General features: G+C 37.4%; 2 protein-coding genes across 4 annotated transcripts in view; both read left to right on the forward strand.

Moving 5' to 3' along the window:
- Positions 1-4,389, forward strand: part of neur (E3 ubiquitin-protein ligase neur) — a 75,138-nt gene extending 70,749 nt beyond the window's left edge. For both annotated transcript variants that reach the window (XM_019046595.2, XM_019046594.2), the window contains exons 9-10: positions 775-1,157; positions 1,835-4,389. In XM_019046595.2, coding sequence (XP_018902140.1) covers positions 775-1,157; positions 1,835-2,095 — 644 coding nt within the window. In that variant the 3' untranslated portion in view covers positions 2,096-4,389. The remainder of the gene's footprint in view (positions 1-774; positions 1,158-1,834) is intronic.
- Positions 4,390-5,010: 621 nt separating this feature from the next.
- LOC109033830 (phenoloxidase 2) lies at positions 5,011-23,334 on the forward strand. 2 transcript variants are annotated; one of them, XM_019046636.2, is made up of 14 exons: positions 5,011-5,199; positions 7,008-7,141; positions 9,933-10,057; positions 11,494-11,650; positions 12,125-12,348; positions 13,223-13,434; positions 14,169-14,319; positions 15,154-15,252; positions 15,896-16,045; positions 18,109-18,237; positions 18,721-18,942; positions 19,571-19,706; positions 20,661-20,881; positions 22,932-23,334. In XM_019046636.2, the coding sequence occupies exons 2-14, from the start codon at positions 7,048-7,050 to the stop codon at positions 23,160-23,162; spliced, it is 2,151 nt and encodes a 716-aa protein (XP_018902181.2). In that variant the 5' UTR covers positions 5,011-5,199; positions 7,008-7,047; the 3' UTR covers positions 23,163-23,334. The 2 variants fall into 2 exon arrangements, with proteins under 2 accessions (XP_018902181.2, XP_018902182.2); XM_019046637.2 differs by having other exon boundaries at positions 5,011-5,193.
- Positions 23,335-25,078: the final 1,744 nt, after the last annotated feature.

The following is a 25,078-nucleotide window of genomic DNA, read 5'->3' on the forward strand; positions in this document are numbered from 1 at the left end:
AAGGGAGATCCTCCACTCTTTGTTAGAAACTTAATTTTTGGATTATATTCTATCCTTTCGTTCACTCTGAAATCAGCAAGTCTGATTGTGAGTCGCACACATGTGCTTATTTTTACTTGTTTTTCAAATACCTGTCACTGCTGTTGTTTGAAAAATAGGCAGTTACTATGTTGAAGGATAAATTCAAGTTTTCCTAGGATTTTCAGTGGTAGTTCCACCCTCAATACAGTAGAAGTGCAGAAATTTCCCGATCATACGATCATGATATTGTGGGCGACCGCATGATAAAAAAGAAAAGACTGAAAATTAGGAAGACCAGCTCGCCAAAGCGTTTTAATTTCGTCAAAAATTACAGTGAAATTTGCACGTTTTTGGCAAAATTGTGGCAAGAAGGTCATAAGTTAGAAAGTTTTTGGGGGAAAAAAGATTTTTTAAATAGAATGGCCAAAAAGTGCCCAATATGTTTAAAAATAAGGGTGATTAGTGCAGAAAAAGATCACCTCGGGCATCGTTCAAATTATGCAAGGTTTTACTTTTCCTTGAAGAAGAACCTTAAAGTTTGTATCACAAAGGATCTTAATATACAGAAAATATTTTAAATCTGAGAATCGCCTGATGCCACTTACCTTCTTCTGTAATTCTCAAACCCTAGCCCATTTTTTGTAGTTCTCTAAATTGCACTTTACCTTATAATTAATGAAATCAATGATGAATTTTCTAATGTAACATTTTTTATCAATCATGTTTGCTAATAAAATTGTTTCCTTTGTGCAGTTTCACTTGCCTGTTCTCCGCCAGCAATGAGGAGTAGTCTAGTCGATAGCCAGCTGCGTGTTAGTTTTCCAGAGCAGAATCACCAAAACCAACTTAATCAACACAATGGAGGTCACCGCGTCCACCAAAACCCTCCACCCCCTCCATCTACCTCTGCGCCTCCGCGCTTGCGACTTCCAGACAAAGCCTCAGGAGTTCAAGTTGGTGCCAATGGGACCGTGATTGTAGTGAACCTGTCTCCTGCTCAGTCAAACTATTTCAACCAGGAGCAAGCAACGCCTTTTGTCACTGCCCAGCAGTCGCGTATCTTAATGCCTTCGGTGTCTCATCCCTCAAATCCTTCCGGCACCATGATGTCCAATTGTAGTCACACGTATATTGAGGTGAGTTTTGGTTTTATTTTATTTTTCACTCTCTTTCCCTTTTAATGATGTACTTCTGTAGCTCAGAGCTTTGAATTGTAACTACAATTAGTGAGAAAATCAAGTTATTTGCATTACTACTGCTTTATTCCTACTCTTTCTTCGCCCTGTAGTGACCATATTTGGATCGAATGGAACCTGAATGCAGCAAGTCACTTTTTGGGGGAGAAAAAGAATTGGGATTAATTTTGAATTTCACCAGTCTTAAATTTTCTCCTGTCGGAAACTCAAAGTCGAGGAAAAGCATTTTGAATGTAAAAATAGTGGCCAAACTTTGTCCTTAACATTAAGTCGTATGGTAGAATAAAACTTCAAACTCTCTTTTCTTGGTTTAAACTTGAATTCCATTTGTGTAATTGAAATATATTTTCATTTTTTGGGTAAAACCTGTTTTAAAGTATACTCAGTGTGCAATTTGAAGGTCAGAGCTCATTTTTTCTGCAATCTTTGAGATCTAAGTTTATCCGTGCCGAAATATTTAGAACCTAAGATGTATTTTTCTTAAAGCTAAGTTTTTACCTCTATGTAAGGAGCGCTTACTTGTATGAACTTCAATGTTTTCTAACCCTGTTGATTTTTTTTTTGTTCTTTTAATTTTTTCAATTTATGCTAATTCTGCTCTATTTTCTTTTCAACAGCCTGTAAATATGCTAGAAGGAACGCTAGCAGGTGGTCCATCAATGCAGGAGTGGGTTCAGAACGCTGCGCACAGCAATACGCTAACGGGCAATGAATGCTCCATCTGTTACGAACGCTCCATAGACTCCGTTCTGTACATGTGTGGGCACATGTGCATGTGTTACGAGTGTGCTGTCCAACAATGGCGCGGCAAAGGTGGCGGCCAGTGCCCCATGTGCCGGGCCCCAATCAGGGATGTCATCCGGACCTACAAATCCTGAACCCAAATGTCAGCTTTGTAAACTCCCAAAAATTGTCAGACTGAGTAATTTTTTGTCAATTTGTTGAATTTGTTGTCTCTTTGTTGTCAGGGGTAGGATGATAGGAATTTTTTTTTACTTTTTTTTTATTGAACTCTGTGTAATGATCTACTTATTTTAATGCTAATGGGACTCTAGCAACTGTTCTGGAATGATTTTTTGTCATGCACCCTTTAGTTCAAGAGCATTTAATGGATTATAAAAAATTAAGATATGTCGAGTTTCCTGGCAATTGATTTGAAGGAATGCCAAAACCAGTGCTATCATTCTGCACAATAATTTTGCTTGTAATGTTTTAACATGACTGTATGGCTTTACTTGTTACTATCCTAAAAATTGAAGTTCCTAAGAAATATTTTTGAGTAGCTGTAGACACTTAATCTTTTTCAGAGTGTTTCATCTGGCATTGAATTTTGTTTAAGTGTCAACTCTTACCGTAAATTTACTCTTTACTGACAGGTTTTTTGCATTCTCAAGGAGTGAATGTATTTTGTAAAAACTGGTCATTAGAATAAAGAAAAGAAGTGAATTTTTTTTCATCGCTGTGACCATTTTCTCAGTAATTTTGAGAAATTGAATTATCAGCGATCAGATTATCTGCCCACTGCTGGTAGCCTTTGCATGAAAAATATCAGTCTTGATCCTGCCATTCCAGCGAGATCCTTACAGAAAATTTGTATTAAAACCTCGTCACTTTTGTAAGCTCTGAGTTATAAAATAGTCAAGAATCTCTCATGAAGATAATCTTTCTTTACAACTTAAACATTTTTTAATACATATTATCGCCTTTTATTTCCGTACCTTAGTTAGCACGACTTGCTGATTCATTATGAGAATTATGTTGTTAACATTGAATATTTGTGTTGGAAGTAATATGATTTCTCAACAGAATAGTGCGATCCATATTCTTATGCTGTTTGCAGCCTCTGACATTAGGCTGTCTTTTGTGTTAATACTGATAGCATCGCTGATCCAGTTATAAATCAGTTCAGTCCAGCAATGGTGTAATTTAATCATATAAAGTATACCCGTAAGCTTTATCAGCTCAGTTGAGCCTAAGTCAATTATTTCGAAAGCATCCAATCTCCTTTTTCTGGAAAGCTCTTTTTGATTATCACTGTCGAACTTAATTCATCTCCACTTTTTCATTTAAAATTATCTTCAGGCTCTCAAAAGTGTCCTTCCAGAGCATTAAAAAAACTGAACTTTTCATCCAAGAACAGATCCAGGCAACCAATTGTGTGCTAAATTAATATGAAAGGAAGGAGAAATGGAAAATTATATAACTTAAACACACAAAATAAATTGATGTAAACACCTTTTCGTTTTGAAAAGTTAGAATTTCAGTCTTGAAGAAGGGACGGCAGGGTCTAAAATTTGTAGACGTTTATTTTAATTTATTTCGTGAGTTGAAGTTCTCCAGTTTTCTGTCTCTCTCTTCTCTTTGAAACGTTTCGCATCAAGGTAAAATGAGCATTTTAGAAAAATGAGATTGTTTCTTTTAGAAATGAGAGATTTATTATCTTCGTTGATTATCCTATCCCTGAATGATGCTCTTAATTTATTTTTAATGTACAGTTTAAAGTTCTTTACGATGGATCTTAGTCAATTTATTCAGTTTCCTTCCCGAGCTGTTCTTGTATCATTCTAATTCCCATCAAAATTACTTCTGATTTTTAAGAATGTGTGCAACCTTTAAAATGTTGTATCTTTGTGGCCAAATTTGACCCTTATAACAGTAGGTTTCTAGCAATCGTGTTCCTATTTTGACTCAGGTTGTACAGACTTTTTCAGTTTTTTCTTTCTTTTTTTAAATGATATTTGATACTTTTGGAAAATACATCTTTAAAAGTGAAAATCCTGACATTGAGAGACCGAGCTACCAAGATCCATCATTTGAAGAGTATTTTTGAAGAAAACTTCAGCAAAGAGAAACATCTTAGTATCTCTGTTCATCGTTTTGAAGCAGTTTTGATGGAAATGAAGATTCTCAAGGCAGCTTTTTACTATTGAGGCATTTATGTTTTTCCCTTTTTTATGTTTGTAATTATCCATTTTGATGTATATTTGTAAAACCCAAGCGAAAGCAAGATATTGTTTATTTATGTTTTATGTTTCTGTCGGTTAATTTTGTTTACTTGTTCTGATATTCTAAGTCTTAGATTATAAAGAAATTTTTACAATGTGTACCACGTACCAAAAAAAACAAAGAAAAATTAAGAGAAGAAATAAAAGTCATTACATTAATACTGAAACAGTGTTATTTTCATTTCCTCGTACCACTCATACCTAAGAATTTATGTCTTAAATTTGCAGTCAAGATTCTCTCATGGTGGCATTTTTGAGCATCATTCCTAGCAATCAGTTTTATGCATGTAGAATGCCGGCTCTTGAAATAAATAGATGGTTCTTATCTTTTCACTTACAAGGATTGTTATTTTGGCATATGAAAATTAAAGATATCTAATGATGACATATTTTTTCACAAGCCAGCAGCACTGCTTTCAAAATCCCAGAGATTTTCTCAAAGATTATACAACACATTTTTGGACATTTGCTCTAATAGTGACCCACAGTCCTTAAAGGGATTAAACACTACAAAGTGAAGTAAAAAGCTAGGAATCCATCCGAACCACCTAAACATTTGGAATGAAACAAAAAATCTGGAAAAATCTCTCATTGATTGCAAATCATATCTCATGGTCATTTAGATCTTGTCAAAGATATTACTGTGATTGGTGCATTGTGAAGTTAACAAAAGATCAGGAACAATGGCTTCATTAGTTCGAAGGGCGTTTTTTTGAGCTACAACAAATAATTATTACAAAATTTCGTAATATTTGTGCATTGAAAGACAGTTACTTGAATCTATTGAAAACCTCTACTCATTTTTAGGTGTCACTTTTAACCACTTTAGTTTTTCTCCTCAAATCATTTGTGGAAAGTGCCTTTCGATCAGATAACGCTAGCTTTTTTGTACAATAAGGTCAACTCAGTGCCAGAAAAAGTGATCATATCAATAATCTACGTGCCAAATTGATTCTCTGCGCTCAAAAACCGTTTAAGTACAACTTTGAACTTTATTTTACAGCAAATTCTTATTTTTTTTTATCAATGTAGACGAGCATGCCCTCGGATACTGTTTTCAAAATTTAAGAATTCATTGATTTTCGTCAAAAGCATGAGAATTTGAATGCTCCATTTCGATTACTTACTATACTTACGTGCAATACCGCCTAAGGGCCGTCCATAAATTTCGTCGCCCATTTTTTTCAATTTTTCGACCTCTCCCTCCCTCACCGTATCTAATCGTCATCCAATGCTAGACCCTCTCTAAAAATTACGTCATCGGTAGCACCACCCCCCCCCCCCCCTTCGGGAAAACGCAGAAAATCGACAAAAATTAGTAGATACAGTCAAACAAGCAAGCATTATCAGCTTTTTTGCCTTTAGAAAAGCTTACGTCATCCTTGGCTTGACCCTTCCCTCCCCTCCCGTCATCCACCGCCCCCCCCCTCTCCCTACTTGGATGACGTAATTTATGGACGGTCCCTTTCTGCTAACGAACGATTTTGCAGAACGAAGAGAAAACTTCGCCACTTTTGTAATTTTAGGCAATGTTAGATTGTCAATTTTTGTATACATTACAGTGTCTTTGCAGCACTCCCCTTACTGACTTTGAAAAAAAAACTAAAATCGTCAACTTGCGTACTTAATAGTATTATTATTAAGTTAATACTGTACGTAGAATGTCGCTAAGTCGCTATCTCATTTTTGCTGAAATTGTCAGTTAAGCGGTTTCGTTTGTAGCCCTCAATCTATGTTTATCTTGAAACAATTATTTTCGCTCTACTTGGCTACCTAAAACTGCCGTGCAAAGCAAGAACGCCGTAAATCCATCAAGATTTTCCCGCATTTTTTGGAATAATAAAAACTGTTTTACCCATGCACCTCAAATTTTCAGGTTAAGTTCTTGATATTATTTGCGAAAAAATTCTGTAAAAACATTGTTCCAATGCACACAAGTTTTTCTGCTATGATAATTACATTCTTTCCAAAAAATTTAAAATGACGTTTACGGCGTTTTTGCGTTCACGGCAGAAAACTTAAACCTGCTCATCGGAGTGTTGTGTATGTTGCCTATCTACTAGTTGAAGGGGTTTGAGCTCCTCTCATTGAACTTTTTGCAATGAACTGGAAAAAAGGAACCATTCTTAATTGCTTTTGGCGGGTAAGATTTATCGAAAGCTAAAGTCGAGAAATGCATATTTCATTTGCATTTTAAATCTTAGATTATACTCTCTTTAAAAAAATGTAAAAAAACTTAATGAGCGGAGAAAACTGTTGGTTCATCAATTTTAAAAAATCAAGATCTGAGCGGAAATTTGCATCGTCATAATGCTGTCGTGTTGAGGAAGAACGCCGTATGAACATTCGAGAGTTGCCAAATTTCCTTTAATACAATCTTTATTCTTGAGGAAAGTTGTGAATATTTTTCCTTGAAATTATCATAGGAACTTCAGATCAAAATACGAACAAAATTTTCTGAAAAATTGGAAGAAAAATGTTCATAAGTTTACAAGGGAATCCGTGTTTAGTCAAAGAAAATGTGGCAACGGCTGAAAGTTCACACGGCGTTTTCCGTTGGCACGACGGAATGGGAGGTACACATTTTTCTAAATTCGATCCCGGCCATCAATATCTTAGATGCGTATGCATTGAATTAAAGAAAAAAGAAGAAAGAAAAAAAAACCTACCCAATAAAATATACATCAATTCAACTAAGATTGTGGGAAGCTCCATCAATCCGTAATTTTTAACCATAGGTGGTTGTGGTTTGATTCATAAAGTCTCGTTCCATTTGTTTTTTCAGTCCTTTAAAAGTGTCCTGATAGGTACCAACGTACGACACCATGAACATTATTAATAAGTTGTCTTTACTGGCAACTATGTTCCGAATGCTCGGTGTAGGAAGGCTTAGTAATGTTGCTGATAACGGTGATTTAGGTATGATCGTGTGTTTTTATTCTTTACACGGGTTTCTGTCACCAATTTCCAAAATTACCACTTTTTTTTTTTTTTTTTTTTTTTTTTACCAAAAGGGTGTGAGTAGGTGAAGGGAGTTAAATGGGTCATTGACAGAGGTCGGAATGTTAGCTTTAATATTTAAACTACCCTGTGAGCTGAAAAGGAAAATCTCCTTGGTTTTTAAATCAACCAAGTATTGAAAAAGTTATTACGAAGTACGTGGATTTGTTGAAAAATACGGGTTTATTTTAAACACCCAGTGAGGTCACAATAGCGATCCATCTTTGCAACATTGAAGCAAATTTTCTCCGTGATCCCATGTTGAAAAAAAAGTGTGAAACATTTTTTCAACTTAGCTCACTATATACTTTTACGTGAAGCAATAATATTTATACTTATGGCACTGACCCATATTGTACCTATTGCTTATTTGCTGTGGCAGACTTTACGTATTTATCTAAGGAAGTATGTTTTGTGAGTAAATGGATCGCGTTTAGCAGAAAGTAACGTAGCCACATCAGCTATTGTCAAAAATTGAGCATTTTATTTTCCTTACGAAAGAATGTTTGTTCGGATTCTCTTGAAAATTTTAAGGAATTTTATTCGCACTGTACAGAAAATTCACTGAAATTTGCACAAAAATCCATAGAACTGTCTTCCTGTAAAAAATTAATTTGCCCGATGAAAGGACCCTACAACAAAACGGCCAAATCGGCCTAAACACGGAATCGTACGATTTTCTCAGGGATGATAGAGGGTCTTCCCAGACACTCAAAACTGGTCATATTTTTTGCCTAACCCCCAGGGAAAAGGGGGGGATGGGGGGTCAAAGTCAAAACCTTTAAATTAGCATAACTTCTCAACGGTTTGTCGTAGAAAGATGATCTTGGTGTCAAAATTTCCAAAAAAATGAGAGCTTTCAGAATATATGTATGAAATTAATAACATTTTAAAATTTGACCCACTTTTGGGGCATTTTACAAGGTCCCCCTTTCGTAAATTTTCGTTTTTTGAGATTTTCGGTTGTTCGGTTCGCACGAATCAAAACAAAAACAATTTCAAATGAAAGTAGAGCGTTTAAGCTTTAAAACAAGCCCAAGATGATCTTGGGGAAACGATTAAAAGCGGAGTTATGAGTCTTCAAAGTTGACGCGGCGCGCGGGAACCTTGTATGTTCCGAGTCTCAAGGTCACCTGCGCGCCCCGGATTGCCTGCAGGTTGCAAGTTTTTGTATTTTTATGCTTCTGTAGGTCATTTTTAATGTAAATCATTCAATGAAGATAGTTTAATCAGAATTTTTTTAATTTTACACAATGGGCCTTCGGCGAGGTACACCACATTAACGTCAAAAAATTTTAACTGCGTTTCAAATAGCCCCCTCAAGCATAACTGAGACTTGTTTTGAAGCTCAAAGCTCGTCTGCTTCTACGAGAAACTATTTGGCTTTACCAAGTGAGTTCCGTCAAGCACTGTAGCTTATAGCTCAATTAAAAAATTTTAAAATTAGGGGTACCCCAAAATTTGGCATCAATGGGTTATAATTTCTAAATGGTTCAGTTCTGTATGGAGCATATGTATATTTGAACTGAGGGTCCATGGTTTCTTCTAAATTATAAGAGCAGAATCGTCATCGTCAGCAAATGTTTAATGAGGTATGATGGACATAATGGTTGATACTCTAAGCCCCCTCTCGCTCCTCCCGTAAAATTAAAAAAATTCGAGTATTCTATCTTCATTGAATGATTTACATTAAAAATGACCTACAGAAGCATAAAAATACAAAAACTTGCAACCTGCAGGCAATCCGGGGCGCGCAGGTGACCTTGAGACTCGGAACATACAAGGTTCCCGCGCGCCGCGTCAACTTTGAAGACTCATAACTCCGCTTTTAATCGTTTCCCCAAGATCATCTTGGGCTTGTTTTAAAGCTTAAACGCTCTACTTTCATTTGAAATTGTTTTTGTTTTGATTCGTGCGAACCGAACAACCGAAAATCTCAAAAAACGAAAATTTACGAAAGGGGGACCTTGTAAAATGCCCCAAAAGTGGGTCAAATTTTAAAATGTTATTAATTTCATACATATATTCTGAAAGCTCTCATTTTTTTGGAAATTTTGACACCAAGATCATCTTTCTACGACAAACCGTTGAGAAGTTATGCTAATTTAAAGGTTTTGACTTTGACCCCCCATCCCCCCCTTTTCCCTGGGGGTTAGGCAAAAAATATGACCAGTTTTGAGTGTCTGGGAAGACCCTCTATCATCCCTGAGAAAATCGTACGATTCCGTGTTTAGGCCGATTTGGCCGTTTTGTTGTAGGGTCCTTTGGCTACAGCTGATGTGGTCTGATGTGTTCCTTTCTGCGTAACGCGGTCCAAAATACGCTCAAGATTTCCTTTAAAGATTTCCAACAGTGTGTACAGCCTTTGTTTATCTTATCCCTGAATTTTCAAGTTAATTAGCAATTTTCGAAATGGATTTATACCTTTTTAACATCAACAGGAAACCAATTTTATTCACTGGTATAAGACTAAATAATCCAATATAATAACCAATTCAATGACTATCCAGTGAAATAATAGCTGTATAAATCCTACACAAATGCGAAAATGTTCAGTTTTTTATCACGTCCTTTAAAAATTCATTGCATAAGATTAACGTAGTATCATAATTGCATGATCCTCATTTGAGTTGAGAGTAACCGAAGTTATTTTTACTTTTACTTTTACGTTTTACTTTGAATCAATGATTGAATCAAATGATTTTTGTAGCGTCTCACGTAGGAGAATACGAGGAGAACCACCATGATAAGAGTATCACTTATCGCTCAGATAGACAGGATGATTCCGAGTTAATATTGAAGCTCTTTAACAATCCTTATAATAAACTCAGTCGGGTAAGTCATACCTTTTGTGATATGTAACTTAGATGAATCGTATAACCCATCGTATAATCATATTCATTTTGTGATGTACAATTTCATCTTTTTGGGAGTAAATAATTGTATCACGTGTTTCGCCCCATCCAACTTTTCTACTCTGCATTAAAGTCTCTGAGTCAGCCGAAGAGAGTTCACGTTCTCCTTCATTTCATGGATATGCAATTTTACATACGTGAAAGCTGAAATAATTGTATCACGTGTTTCGCCCCATCCAAATTTTCTACTCCTGCGTTAAAGTCTCCGAGTCAGCCGACAAGAGTTCACGTTCTCCTTCATCTCGTGGATATGCAATTTGACCTATTTGGAGGTCGAAATAGTTGTATCACGTGTTTCGCCCCATCCAACTTTTCTACTCGCGCGTTAAAGTCTCTGTCTCGAGAAGATTACACCTTTCCCTTCATTTCGTGGATATGCAATTTTACGAAATAGTTGTATCATGTTTCGGTCGTCTGTCCGTGAACATTCTGCACCCCTGATTCGAAGCCTCATTAAGCCTCCGTTTATCACGACGTAGAGTAGACCGCATGGGGCCTCCCTGAAGAGAGGAGCTTATCAGGGAACGACCATGATTATGTCCCTAAATAATTCTAGTTCCAGCAGTTCTCCAATGGGCCTGTTGCAGACTTTTACTAGAGCAAAACTAAGAGTTGTTTCTTATAGATAATGCCTCAAAAATCACGATGAGCGCATCGGCAAACTCTGAAATACACTCATAACTTCACAATCTGCGTAAGAAATTTGCGGTTTTTTGAGCTTCCCGCTTCAAAAACGATACTACGGCACAGGTGAACATTTTGTTAGAAGAGTCGCTCCATCGTCGGCAATATTCATCATGGCCGACGCCAATCCGCCAAAACACGTTTGATGGGACGAGATAACGCCTGAACTGGATTAAACCAGATAACAATCGGTGTGTTAACGTTCATATTTTCCACGCCCGAATTGATTGACCTTGAACTCTCCTCGAATTACGCGCGGAACTGCGTGCAAGCGTCGGCCATGATGAATATTTCCGACGATGGAGCGACTCCTCTAACAAAATGTTCACCTGTGCCGTAGTATCGTTTTTGAGGCGGGAAGCTTAAAAAAACGCAAATTTCTTACGCAGATTGTGAAGTTATGAGTGCATTTCAGACTTTGCCGATGCGCTCATCGTGATTTTTGAGGCATTATCTACAAGAAACAACTCTTATTTTTGCTCTAGCAAAAGTTTGCAACAGGCCCATTGTTCAGTATTCAATACTCGTAGAGTAGACCGCATGGGGACTCCCCGAAGAGAGGAGCTTATCAGGGAACGACCATGATTATGTCCCTAAATAATTCTAGTTCCCGTTCTCCAATTTTTCAGTATTCAATACTCTTTTTGTTTTGTTATTATTCCGTTGGAGCAGGAAGACTTCGACTTCGCAACAGCTGATTCTCACAGACCTTTTGAGATGCCGGACTTTGAGCTTTCGGAGATACAAACGCTTGATCGCAAAACACATTTCTCCACTTTCGATCCACTGCATCGGGAGCTTGCTGCCAAACTAATCAAAATATTCATGCGTATGAGAAACTCTTTTTTGATGATTTTCTTTCCCCTAATTATAAATCTTTTCATGAGAACAATAAATGTTAAAAATATTGCCCGAATATACTGTGGGCAAAGGTCGTTAGAATTGTGTGTTCCCCGCACTTTTCTACTTCTTCAACTCCTTCCTTTCAATGAAGTATACATCGATTTTGTAGAGAAGCTTTCATGACAAGCAATGAAAGCGTGACCGCATTTTTGAGGACAACCAGGCAACCATGGGTACAGACTGGGGCGGTAAATTCGATATTAAGAATTGAGAGAGAGAGGAAAATAAGCTTTATGTGGATCAAACTTGCACAAACGGGGCACACTTTTTTTAGTTATCTTATTTTTTTCTGATTCAAGGCACATATATCATTTCATTTTTAGATCAAATTTAGAAACATCGGGAGAGATATTTTAAAAAGTTTACGTGCGTTAAGTAATGAATATACTTCGCATTCTAGGTCAACGAGATTTGAAAGAGCTGGTATCAATGTCTGGATATTTGCGTGATGAAGTTCATCCTGATTTGTTCAACTACGCACTGTCGATCACTTTAATGCACAGAAAAGACACAAGCAATCTGCAAGTACCTCTTTTGGCGACGGTTATGCCTCATAAGTTTATTGACGCCAAAATACTTAGAAAAGTAAAGGAGGCAATCAAAAATGGCACGTATGATTCTAACGTAAGTTTGCAGTTTTATTGACTCAATTTTTTTCAATTTTATTTTCAATTGCGATTGATTGATGGCAAAATTAATGCTACGGTATCGGAATGTTGTGTATGCTGACTACCTGCTAATTGCAGGCGCTCAATTGAACTTTGTTGAAATAAAATTGAAATAAGTTGCACTATTTTTCTTTCAATCATTCTTTCAATCAATTAGCTGCAAGTTTCGTCTGGGCGTTTAAGCTCGGCGATCATTACCAAATAATGTGAAAATGATTTAATTTCACAAATCAAGAAGTTTAATTTTCTTTAATATCTCTGTCACAAAATGCTATTTGTATTTGGGTCATGGAAGAATTTGGTGGGATGCAACTTTTTTACACTACAGCCAATGACAATAGAGAGGAGGCTTAAGGTAAAAACGAATAAAACAAACAGGAAACGAGACAAATAATCTTAAAGAAAAAAAAATCGAGATGTGTAAGTTGGCCAATAGTTAATTATTATTTGTCGAACTAGAGCAACGTTCCACGCTGAGGGCGCGTTTTTTCTCTCTTCTTTTCACCCTTGTCCCACTTTTGTCTCCCTTCCCTTCTCCTCTTTTCCCACATTTTCTCTGTTCCCATTATTTATTTCTTCCTATCTATCACCCTCTATCCCTTTGTTTCTTCCTTTTTTTCTCCCTATTTCTCCCTTTTCCCCTTTTACTCCCTCTATGTCATTTTTTCTCCAGGGCAGGGAAGTTTACTCGGTGTTTTTTTTTTGTTTGTTTTTTTTGTTTTTTTTTGAAACGACGTATTCTTCGTTAATAATCCTTTCATTCTCTCTTTCCATGATTGCATTAATAATGTTTATGAAGATGCAAGCGTTAAAATTCTTTCGATTTCCAGAATCCTATTTTTATGACGCCACAGCAAACGACTTCAAAAGACGAGCATCTCCTTCACTATTTCCGTGAGGACATTGGCGTAAGTACGCACCACTGGCAATGGCATTTGCTCCACCCCTATCGTCTACAAGTTCATAACTTTGGGGAGATCATACCCCCTAAAAATCGACGAGGGGAGTTATTCTACTTCATGCATCAACAAGTCCTAGCCCGGTGAGTCATACTATGTTACAGGCAGAAATTATATTTCTTTGACATTTATTCCTTAAAAAACATATTCCATAAAAACGAGCCGAGTGATTCTTTTGACCCACGTGGGCTTCGATTTTTTGTGAGCGGAAACTTTGAACTGATGTGAATAGAAAACGTTTTTTTTTATCATCAAATCAATCGAAAAGTAATGCGCAGTTCACCATATCGTAACCCTCCGGCCGAAATATCAGAAACGACATGCGACATTTCAAAATTTCCGCCGTCATTTTATTGTTTCACAGAGAAGTTGTTGGTTCAATCTGTACGAAAATTCCACTGAATTTTATCGGCAGCAGAAAAAAAATTTAAGGAAATTTTCGGACAGCTTTGTTGAACAATTTCCCTGTAAAAAAATAAAATGGCGGCGGACATTTTTAAAGGTAGCATGGCGTTTGTGATACTTTGGCCGTAAGGTGACGATTTTCTACGTGCAAATTCGATAAATAAACATGTATACTAATTTCTATCTCGAATCATTCCTACTGATTTGATCGATGTGATCGTTTGACAAAGGTTGGAAAAGGCACGATATAACCGAGTTAATTAAGCCAGAAAATTATATCTTTCTCCTTTTATCATGAAAAAACACCGTAGCCACCGTATGGAAACACTTTCGTGCTTCAGGCGTTAGGTTTACTAAGTTAGGTACTACTAGGTACTCTTATGATTTTGTATACATACATTCTCATTTTTAGATACCACTTTGAACGATACAGTAATGGTTTAAAGAGAACAGCAGACTTAAGGTTTGAGGAGCATAAGCCTATACCGGAACCTTACTATGCAAAAATTGAAAGATTGCCCTCAATTCCATACGCAAGCAGAGAAAAAAATACGGTTTTAAGGGTAAGTGATGTTTTAGTGAACACATTATTTGGTCATTAGAAAGTGTCCTTAGCCATCAACGTCTCCATGTCTTACATTTTTACCACTGATAATTTGAGAAAATCAAGTGTCCATTACTCGACATGATCTCTTAAGCAAACCAGCCTGGTATTTTTTCTCTCTTTTCTAATTTGCATGAAATGTGAATTGTGAAACACCCTCGCCTCGTGGCATTGGGGACGGGATGTTATTTCATCCTGGTGAAACCCATGCACGTGCAACAAATCATTTTTTAGTGTCGGAACAGTTCTAAGTGTACGAATTCATTGCTCTCTCCCTCCCCCTATCTGCCCCTCCCCCCATCTCCTCATTGCCCCCCATCTCCTCATTGCCCCCCATCTCCTCATTGCCCCCCATCTCCTCATTGCCCCCCATCTCCTCATTGACCCATCTCCTCATGCCCCCCCATCTCTCCTCCAGTTACGTCATCTCTCCTCGTGTGATCACGTTCAGCAATTTTTTTTTTTTTTTTTTTTTTTTTTTTTAATGTCTTAGCTATCTAAGTGTACGAATTCATTTGTACTTCTCTGGCTCTCTCCTCTCTCTCTCTCCCTCTCTCCACCCCGCCCCTTATTTCTACATTTCTCCTCTCCACCTCCCTCTTTATCTATCTGTGTTGAGGAAGAGATTTTTTAAAGAGATAACCTAATTTGGTGTCTGGGGTCAGTTTTGTTCGATGTTTTTTGTATTTTTTTTTTCAGTCAGAGCACTGAATAAAGTTTTATAATTAAAATCTCGTCAATCCATAGTTATTTTAATCAAATTAGCAAGCATTTAATTCTATTTGTTTTTCAGACGTTTAAATATCCACCCAACGAAACCGTGACAATTAAAGACATACAACTGTGGGGTCAGCGAATTCTAGATTCAATCAGACAGGGCACGGTATTATATGTAAGTTATTCCTGCGAGGTGGTACCTTGTCCCCCATCATATTATTTTAGAAAAATAATTCAAATACTAAATAAAGTCTATTATTTTATAAGAATAAGCAAAGAAAAATGAAACGAAATTTCACGAATAAAAAACGGTCAGTTTTAGTCCACTAAAATACAGTTTGTATTTAAATTTGATTTATCTTCTTACTGATGTACACTCTGTCACTGTATTTCACGGTAAAAAATAAAATGTAAAACAATAATTTCAATCACATGTTACTACTTATTAAAAAATGTGGTATGTCCATAGATTCTGCTCAATAAGTTAATATTAAGTTAGAAACAAAAAGTTTGAATTAGTAGACATTAACTACAGGTTTAAAAAACCATTTCTATTGTAGGGTCAAGATATCAGATATAAGTAATAAAAAATACAAAAATTAAAAAATACAAAATTTGACGGAAAGGTTGTTTTGTCTCATGCTGAGATAAAAATTCATCATTACTTTCAAAACTTTTTGATTTTATCTTTGATCAGCTGAATAAACACTCAATTTTATCAATGAAATAGTCATCTTCTGTTGAGTAATCTGACTTCTTATTTCTGAGCAATGTACCTTCAAAAAAATGTCCTTTTAATTTTCTCTCCCTATTTACAGGAAAACGGTACAATAATAACGCCAAAAAACGAGGAGTATATTGATATTCTTGGTAATATGGTCGAGGCATGTACAGCAAGTCCCAATTTAGGTTACTATGGATCCCTTCACAACAAAGGTCACGCTGGGATAGCGCAGTGCCATGGTCCGGTAATCAGACATCGATGGCTGAAGTAGCAAAATGCGAGTTTCCACTGCAACGTTCCAAAATTTCCGATGGTTTTTTTTTTAGGTTTTGTTTAATTTAACCATAACCAAAATGACTTTTTGAAGTTTGCCGTGAAGAAACTTACAAGGAAAGAAAAATATGTCGTTTCAATATTTCCGATTGTGTTTTATTTTTTTAAATTCGATAACCAAAATGTCACTTTGATGTCTTCTGTGATATACTCACAAGGAAAGAAAAAAATTTGCAAGAATTAAAAAAACTTAAATTTTGGTCGTTTTCTTGTAAAAATTAAAACAATACCAACAATTTGCAACGTCGCAATCGGAGATTCGCATTTTTCTTTCAACTTCAGTCATCGATATATGCGTAATCTCTATGAAACAGGGACATTTTTTCTCTTAATTTGGGGATCACTCGGAATTTTTTCGAACTTAGACTCTCATTGGCGGATCCAGCAAATTGGCAACACTGTTTTTCCCATTTAAACCTATAGAAATGTATAGATTCTTGGATTGGCCAGGTGCTCCGACAAGAATCGAATATTTAACATAGGTCGAAATGGAGGAAACTCGGTGTTGCCAATTTGCTGGATCCGCTTTTGCAGACTCTTTTTTCGCCGACCTCGGTTGATTTAGTGGGTAGCGCAACAACTATCCATTAATCAAGGGGTCCCGGGTTTAGATCCCGGCCGGGGTGAAAAGATTTGAGGGTCTCAGGTCTTGTCACTTTGGGGGGGGCATGCGAGGATGTTTATTTTCCCTCATTCACATGTCCTTCTTCATTTCTCTTCAATTTCGTCTGATGGGTCTTAGTCTGCGAGAGAAGACTCTTTAACTGACTTAAGAAACGATTCTTTTTCCGATATACCTTTTTGTAGATCCTGGAGATCCTGTTATACGCAATCTCGACAGATGATCATGCCTAAAACTTAAAGAAATGCGAATAAAATAAAAATAAAGGACTAACAATTTTTGAGAGCGTTCCTTGCAGTCGTAGACGAACCGAACAGAGTTTCATTTTCCGTTTCCGATGATGAAAAAATCATAATGATTTAAAAATTTTGATAGCGTCGCACTGAAAAAAAATTCTCGGCGTTTTTACCAAGGTCAGTTGGTACCTTTACCATCTCACTTTTTTACCAATTATTGGTAATTTTACCAAGACAGACTGGTAAGCTTACCTAAAAACCGGTATTTTTACTGTTTTTCTCAGGTAAGAATACCACTTTTGTTGGTAATCAATTCCCGGTAACTTTGCCATTTTATCCCGGTAATTTTACCACAGTCGATGAAAAATATTGGCATTTTTACCGAGGTCCAGTAAAATTACCAAGAAAGTTCAACAATTTTACCTAGATTGTTCGGTAAAATTACCAATTCCATAAATGGTAATTTTACCAAGAAAAAACTGGGATCAAATAGAACCCTGAATTCTTAGTAATTTTACCCTTTTCTTAGTAAATTCACCGAGATTTTTTTTCAGTGCGTGGTAGCTCTTGTGCGCGCTCGTAGTTAAAACAACGATCCTGAGCTTGCCTGAATTTCGGTCCAGTAGGCAACTAAATCAACTGCTGGATGGGGCGTTAAGTGTCGGAGGGAATTGAAGGCGCTTCGAGCCGAGTGGGGCTTTCGCGCCGACGGAACTTTTGGATTTCGGTTTGAATTTTTGCTATGTTCCAAGACAACATCATTTTCGAGACGGAGAGCCCCATTAAAACCTTAAAACCTTTAAATTTGATTAGTTTTGTCATTTTTTCACCCTGCTCAAAATTCTCTGTTCCGCCAAAAAGAGTGGAGGTTCATTTTAAAACGGAAAAAAACCCTCTGCGGGGTTTTTCTTCAAACACGACTTCCTTTTTTGGCGACTCTTACGAACAGTTTTTTTTGGTATAACTATATTATTTATAACTTTCCCCAAAAAAGTCAATCTGGATACGATTTAGGATTTCATTTTTTTGGAGATTGTAAGGTTTTAAATTTGAATGGATTTTGGGGATTGATGATTTCATCAATGTAAGGAATTTAAGAGTTTTCGTCCCTTTCAGAAAGGCGTTGGCGTTATGTACGAAAACTCATGTTCAATGCGAGATCCTGTTTTCTACCGATGGCACGGATTTGTGAATTGGATCTTCAACAGACACAAAGAGAGACTACCTCCTTATACTGTCGAACAGGTGCTCAATATTTAATATATTTTGAAGCCTTCAAACAAATTTACGAAAATCCGCTCGCAGTTTTGCTATCTTATGATCTTTGGAGATAGGAAGTTGAGACCTCCCGAAACGGTAATACCTAGAAGTTACCGCAACTGACTTTTTTTTTTTTTTTTTTTTTTTTTTTTTTTTTTTTTTTTTCTAAACCGATTTGTTTAACTCTTGATACGATGTGTACAAAGCCTCTGAAAAATCAAAATAAGACAAGGTATGTGATTCTGATTCCAGTGTTATCTGGCGAGCTTTATGAATGATCTCATAAATATGATTGGAGTTATTGAAATCAAGATCGTTCCGGATCAGTTTGCGGCAGATTTAAAGAACAGAAAGTACTTCTTCAGAGCTTATAATACCGACTTTTCTCCTTTCTTTTCCTTTGGTGACACGTTTTTGTAAAGTTAACACTGTCCGATTTTTTACCAGAATTTTATTTGGATCCAATAGCTAGGATTTGATGGCGTCAAGATCGAAAGTGTCACGGTTCACACTCAGGACGAAACCGTCGAGGAAAATGAATTCTTAACTCACTGGGAGCAAAGTTTTATAGATGTATCTAATGGATTGAACATACCATTATCTAATGGAACAGAAAAATATAGTCGTTCATCTCCAGTCTTAATTTCCTACCGACATCTGCAGCATCGGCCGTTTACGTATACAATAATTGTGAGTAGCGAGTAAAAACATAATCGATAAAACTCATTTCTGCATGTATCCTCATCACAGGAAGGGCACCAAGTGCAATAGATGGGACAGTCAGAGGTTCATTGGCCGATCCAGAAGGGGGGCATTTTTCATTCTCCTGCAATGATCTTGAAGGATAAGATAGAAAGTATGTGAAACTGGAAAGTTTCCAACAAGAATGCCGTGTAACATTTTAAAACGTACCATTGCATTTCGTGTCGTCAAAACTTCACAATTAGAATAATTTTATTATATTCACTGCACTACTATGTACGTGTTTTATTACTCGCAATTAAGGGTTTTTTCTTTTTCTTCTGTTATCATCAAATAAAAGTCTTGGAGGGCAAGGCGCATAAGTGCAGTTTTTGCTATTTCGAGAAATACGTGTTTGAAGTTTCGAAATGACATGGATCCTTATGACAAAAAAAAAGTTCAAACTGACTCTTTGATGCTTGAAAATTGGAATTAGTGAACGAATTTTCACAGAATATGCATAAAAAGACTAGTTTTCCGTGAAATTATCAATTTCTCAATTTTTTTCAAAAACCACACTTATGCGCCTTGTCCTTCAAGCTCCTCAAATAATACATCGATTTTCTATTTATGGCAGGTGAATTCAGATCGTGAAGTAACAGGGACTGTGCGAATTTTTTTGGCTCCTGCTTATGATCCGGATCTTGGTGAAAATTTTCAGTTCCATAACCAGCGAAACGTTTTCATTGAGTTGGATAAATTCGTAGTCCAATGTACGTATGAATAATTTTGTTAGATTTGTTGTACATGGTAGCATGGTATCGAGTCACTAGAGCACAATATTTTCTGAGAATCCTCTCTTTAAAAATATAACAGATAAAAGTTAGATAATATATATATATACCTTTCTGCTCTGGGGCACTGACATTCCCTTTCAGTTTATTGCTATCGCAAATTCGGCAAAACGTTAGTTTCGTCTATTTTTTACCACATAATATTTCAACAAATTATTTTCTACCAAGCTATCACCCTAAAATTCCCAAAATAGCGTCAAAAATATTTTAAATTCCCTAAATTTTTTGGGAGATAACCCCCAATTTATGAGCTGCCTACTCATAGGGGAAGCCAGGAAGCCTACCTTTGTAGCGTAATCTGTTTCGCGCCCTCTCTATGAGCCAGGCCATCTCTTTGAGCCAGGCCATCTCTTTAAGGTGATTCGTCAAGCGCAAGTGACGTGGTCTAACTGACATGCGATATATCGCATCGATTAGGGAGAGAATCTCGGCAGAGTTTGAATTTTTAGCAAAGAAAAGGACGATAGCCCCTGCGCATGAGCCTAAAGAATCATTCTAAACCCAAAAATTTGAAAAATTCAGAGAAATGAGAGCAGAAAAGTGTTGGGAAAAAACCTCGCATTCGATTCAGCTACCGATTTCTGTATCAAATGCGAGGTTTTTTTCCAAACACTATTCTGCTTTAATTTCTCTGAATTTTGCCGATTTTTGGGCTTAGAATGATTCTTTAGGCTCTTGCGCAGGGGCTATCGTCCTTTGTTTGGCTAAAAATTCAAAATCTACCGAGATTTTTGACCTAATCGATGCGATATATCGCACGCCAGTTCCACCACGTCACTTGAGCTTGACGAATCACCTTAAATCCTTACTTCCGCAAACTGCTTTTAGGACGAAATGTATATTCTATGTCATAAGATCATTTCTTATTTTCAGTGAAAGCGTCTACGAATGATATTTTGCGTCATTCTGCGGAATCAACGCTCACGGTAACCACCGACTTCCGACAGCCTCTTGGAAAAACATTAAATGCTCCAAAATTTAATAAACTCCGAGGTTGTGGATGGCCCGAGTACCTCCTAATACCGAAGGGCACACCGGAGGGTCTAGCTTCTAAGCTTTTTGTGATGATATCAGACTGGGAAAATGGAGATAAGGTCAGTATGATACTTGGATTATAACGTATATTACCATCACAGAGAAGCAGGTATCTGCAGCCATCTTTAGGGTTGAGAAAAGTCTATTCAGCTGGTATCTAGTTAAAGGAATGTATATCGTTGGTGCAAGTCGGCAATCACATATCTCGTTTGCGGTGTCTGAAAATCTCCGTCTCTATGCTATTTTTTGAAGGAGAACAAATTGACATCATTCCTTGAAGTTTTTGCAGAATTTTCTTCGCACAGAGAAGAAAAATCATGGCAATTTTAAAGAATTGTCGTTGAGTAGTTTTCCGTTTAAATAATAAAGTATGACAGGAAGTCTGCAACGTCGCAAACCGAGTTATGTGAGCCGACTTACACAGTCGTTATGTATTAGATCTCTTTTGAAGCTCTTTAAAAGAAGTCCGGGGAGCACTTGGATCGCATCTAGCAAAAAGAAACCAGCGTGATTACAGTGTTTTCAAAATCGAGCAAATTCTTATTTCTTGTAAAAATGCTGAATATCAACGTAATTTTGTTTAACTATGGTTAAAACTGGAGCAGAAAGTCAAAAATGATGACACGCTGTCCTACAGCATTCCTATAGTCTTGTAGGTGCTGATGAATTTCACGCCAACTGACCGACTGCGCTGCGCTGCGTTTGGCGCAATGCGAGAAGTATTCATACAGTCTTGTAGGCGCTGATGAGTTTCACGCCAACTGACCGACTGCGCTGCGCTGCGTTTGGCGCAATGCGAGAAGTATTCATGCAGTCTTGTAGGCGCTAATATAGGCTCCACGCCGACCGTGCTATGTGGCGCAATGCGTGAAGTATTCCGTTGGTCTTGCAGGCGTTAATAACCGTGATGGCGTACCGTAACCGGCGTTAAACGTACGTTTAGAGGCCTAGATACACTCGGCAATTATTCGCCGCGAAAGAAAGACGGAAGCCAATGGAGAGCCTGGATTTCGATCCATTGACATCGATATATCGAAATCAAGGCTCTCCATTGGTTTCCGTTTTTCACTCGCGGCGATTAATTGCCGTGTGTATCTAGGCCTCCACGCTGGCGGCACTGTGTTCGGCACAATTGGACTGCATTTTGCAATTTGGACCTATAAATTCTGGCTCGTCTAAGAAAACACTTTTGTGCATAGGAAAACTAATGGCACATACGTTGTTTTTAAACCAGGCTAGAATTTATAGGTCCAAATTGCAAAATGCAGCCCATATTATTCAAATTTACTGTCCACAACGCTCTTTTCTCATACCCACGACTCGTGAGTGCTATATCGACGGCGTACGTCCGCAATCACATATCTCGTTTGCGGTGTCTTAAAATCTCCGCCCCTATGTTATTTTTTAAAGAAAAACAAATTGACATCATTCTGTGAAGTTTTTGCAGAATTTTTCTCGTTCAGAGAAGAAAAATCACGCCAGGTTCCAAGAATTGCCGTTGAGTAGTTTTCTGTTTAAAAAATAAAGTATGACAGGAAGTCTGCGACGTCGCAAACCAAGATATGTGGTTGCGGACTTACACCGTCGATATAAGTACAGTGTTAAAATTTACACAATTATTTCCCTTTAAAATTAACAATTGTTTAGTGGGATGCGAAAACTATTTGCTATTTTGGGCGATTATTTTAGATAACTATGAAGAAGCAACATTTTAACAACACAAGATTTTTTGGTTTTCGGCTACTCATAATGCGAAAACAAAAGTTGAGCTTTTAGCCGACTTTACAAAAACCATGCGTGTCCACCATGTTAAGGTAAAATTGTGAATATGTTAATATCCTCTTGCACATTGTTTTTTTTATTAAAGCAAGGCCTGAGTCGCAATTATTGCATATTATTTTTGTAAAGTCGGCTAAAAGCTCAACTTTTGTTTTAACAACACTGTGATTGCGCTGGTTCCTTTTTGCTAAATGCGAGCCACTTTATTGTTTTAGAGATATTGTAAGAGCATCTCTTTTGTGGTATTAGGGATGACATGGGAAAACCTTACTAGAATGTGCCAATATCGGAGCGACTTTACAACAGTGCTAAAGACTTTTGTCTGTGTAGGTCAGTGGGAGCGCACCGACTGCTGAACTTCAAGCTGAGAACCCTCTGTGCGGTGTAACAGAAGGGCTGTACCCTTACAAAAGGCCGATGGGTTTCCCCTTCGATCGCCGCGCAAGGGATGATGTTGAGACTTTGGACGATTTTATACACCGAGGCAGTGGCAAGCGCCGTGAACGCTTCCCAAACATGTATGTTGTGGACACGAAAATTAGATTCGACGGATCTCGCTGATGCTGGAAATGACAGCCACGTCTTGTCAGCGACTATCAAAAGTGCGACTGGCGCGAGGAAATCTATAATTTTAAAATTAATTTTCATATTGACTCATTTGTTTGAACCAGCAAATTTCATTTTTTCGTTAATTTTATCATGTATACCAAGGTACACTCTACTGCAGGTATGGACAAATGGGGTGCCGAAGTGGCAGCGCTGAGAAAATGGGCAATCGAGTGACGTATGAAGTCGTACCGTCCATTTGCCGCGCAGGTTTTCGCAGTCGTACTCTCGATGCTGTCAAATCTATGCGTTTTGACGACTTTCTAAAATTCCATTTGTCCATACCTGTAGTAGAGTGTACCTTGATGTATACTTTTTGTAGTCTTAAACTGTAAATATATCGTCAATTTTTGCAATCGGTCATTGCGACCCTTTTATTGTACCGAACGGTTCTCAGTGTATTTTTTTGAAGAAAATACACTGGTGCATTTTCCCATGATGTTGGACCCAGACCCAGTGCATTGCAGGGACGGAAAGGCCATTAGAAGTAATGCGCGTAACTCTTTCTCCACCGTTGAGTCGACGCACAGTGAATCGAGTCAATAGGAGGGGTCGGACAAAATTTGGAAACTTTAAAAGCTCATAACTCCGCGCATACAAAACTTTGAGGTTTAAAACGTGTTTCCACGGGTTTCCTCGTGGTATTTTCTTCCGAAAGCAGCCCTTAGGCCGTGTCCACATGAGCGCGGTTCGCGGAACTTAGTTCGAGGAACTTGTTCCCGGAACAAGTTTTAGCTGAGCTAAAAACTTATTCCTCCAAATCCCGGAACTTCCCCCGTACTCCGAGGTTCTGCATATGTTTCTTTTGATTTGAATTTGTTTGTTTTTGTTTTTTACGTCCTTTACATGTCTTGACATTTATTTTTGTTACTTTGGCGGCCATAATAATCTATTATTTTGCAATAATTGTATAGTTTTATTGAAGTTCCGGTTCCAGTTCGGGCGAACTCGTGTGGACAGCATGCCTCGTTTTGAGGAACAAGTTCCGGGAACTGAGCAGTTCGTCGAATAGGTTCCTCGAACCCCGCACGTGTGGACAGGGCCTTTGAAGTTAAATTGTGTCGAAATAAAAATCAAAATTGGCAGTTTTAGTCAAAAATATCATGTTCGACCTCTCTAATTGACTCGACCCATTGTACGCCGGGCGACTTCACGTACACTAAAAAAAAAAAAAAAAAAAAAAAAAAAAAAAAAAAAAAAAACATTGGATCTGGAGTCCAGACTCTTGAAAACATTGACAAGAAAAAATACTCTTGATTCAATCAGATTTTTGCTTGGATCAAAAGGAAATCCGCTCAAATTAATAGGCTTGGTTCTTGATTTAAGCAAAAATCCGATTGAATCAAGAGTATTTTTTCTTGTCGATGTTTTTAAGAGTCTGGACTCTAGATCCAATGTGGTTTTTTTTTTCCAGTGTACCCGAAGAAAAATGACTCGCGTGTATTATAAATTATTAAAGAACCTGGTGCGTTATGAAACGTGGCAGCGCTGGCACACGATGAAAAATTTTCAAGATGACCGATTCGACGAAATTTGAGTCCCCGACCGCCGCGCCGTCCTACTCACGTGCCATAACCCTGAGATACACAATTTTCCGAGGTGAAAAACCTTGGCGAAAATTTTAATGTCGGCGTTCGTCTCTGTCCGTGTAATCATGTCGTAAGACGCGCAATGCAACGTTGGTCATATTCCACTGACAATGAATCGTAAAGATTATAACCGGGATATTATTCTGTCGTGCTTAGGAAGAACGCCGTATGAACATTTGAGAGTTGCCAAATTTCCCTTGATAAAACATGTATTTTTGACAACATTCATGCATACTTTTCCTTGAAGTTTTCGGATATTTTAGATCAAATTGCGTACAAAAT

The sequence above is a fragment of the Bemisia tabaci genome, chromosome 8 (assembly GCF_918797505.1).
Source record: "Bemisia tabaci chromosome 8, PGI_BMITA_v3".
Lineage (NCBI taxonomy): Eukaryota > Metazoa > Arthropoda > Insecta > Hemiptera > Aleyrodidae > Bemisia > Bemisia tabaci.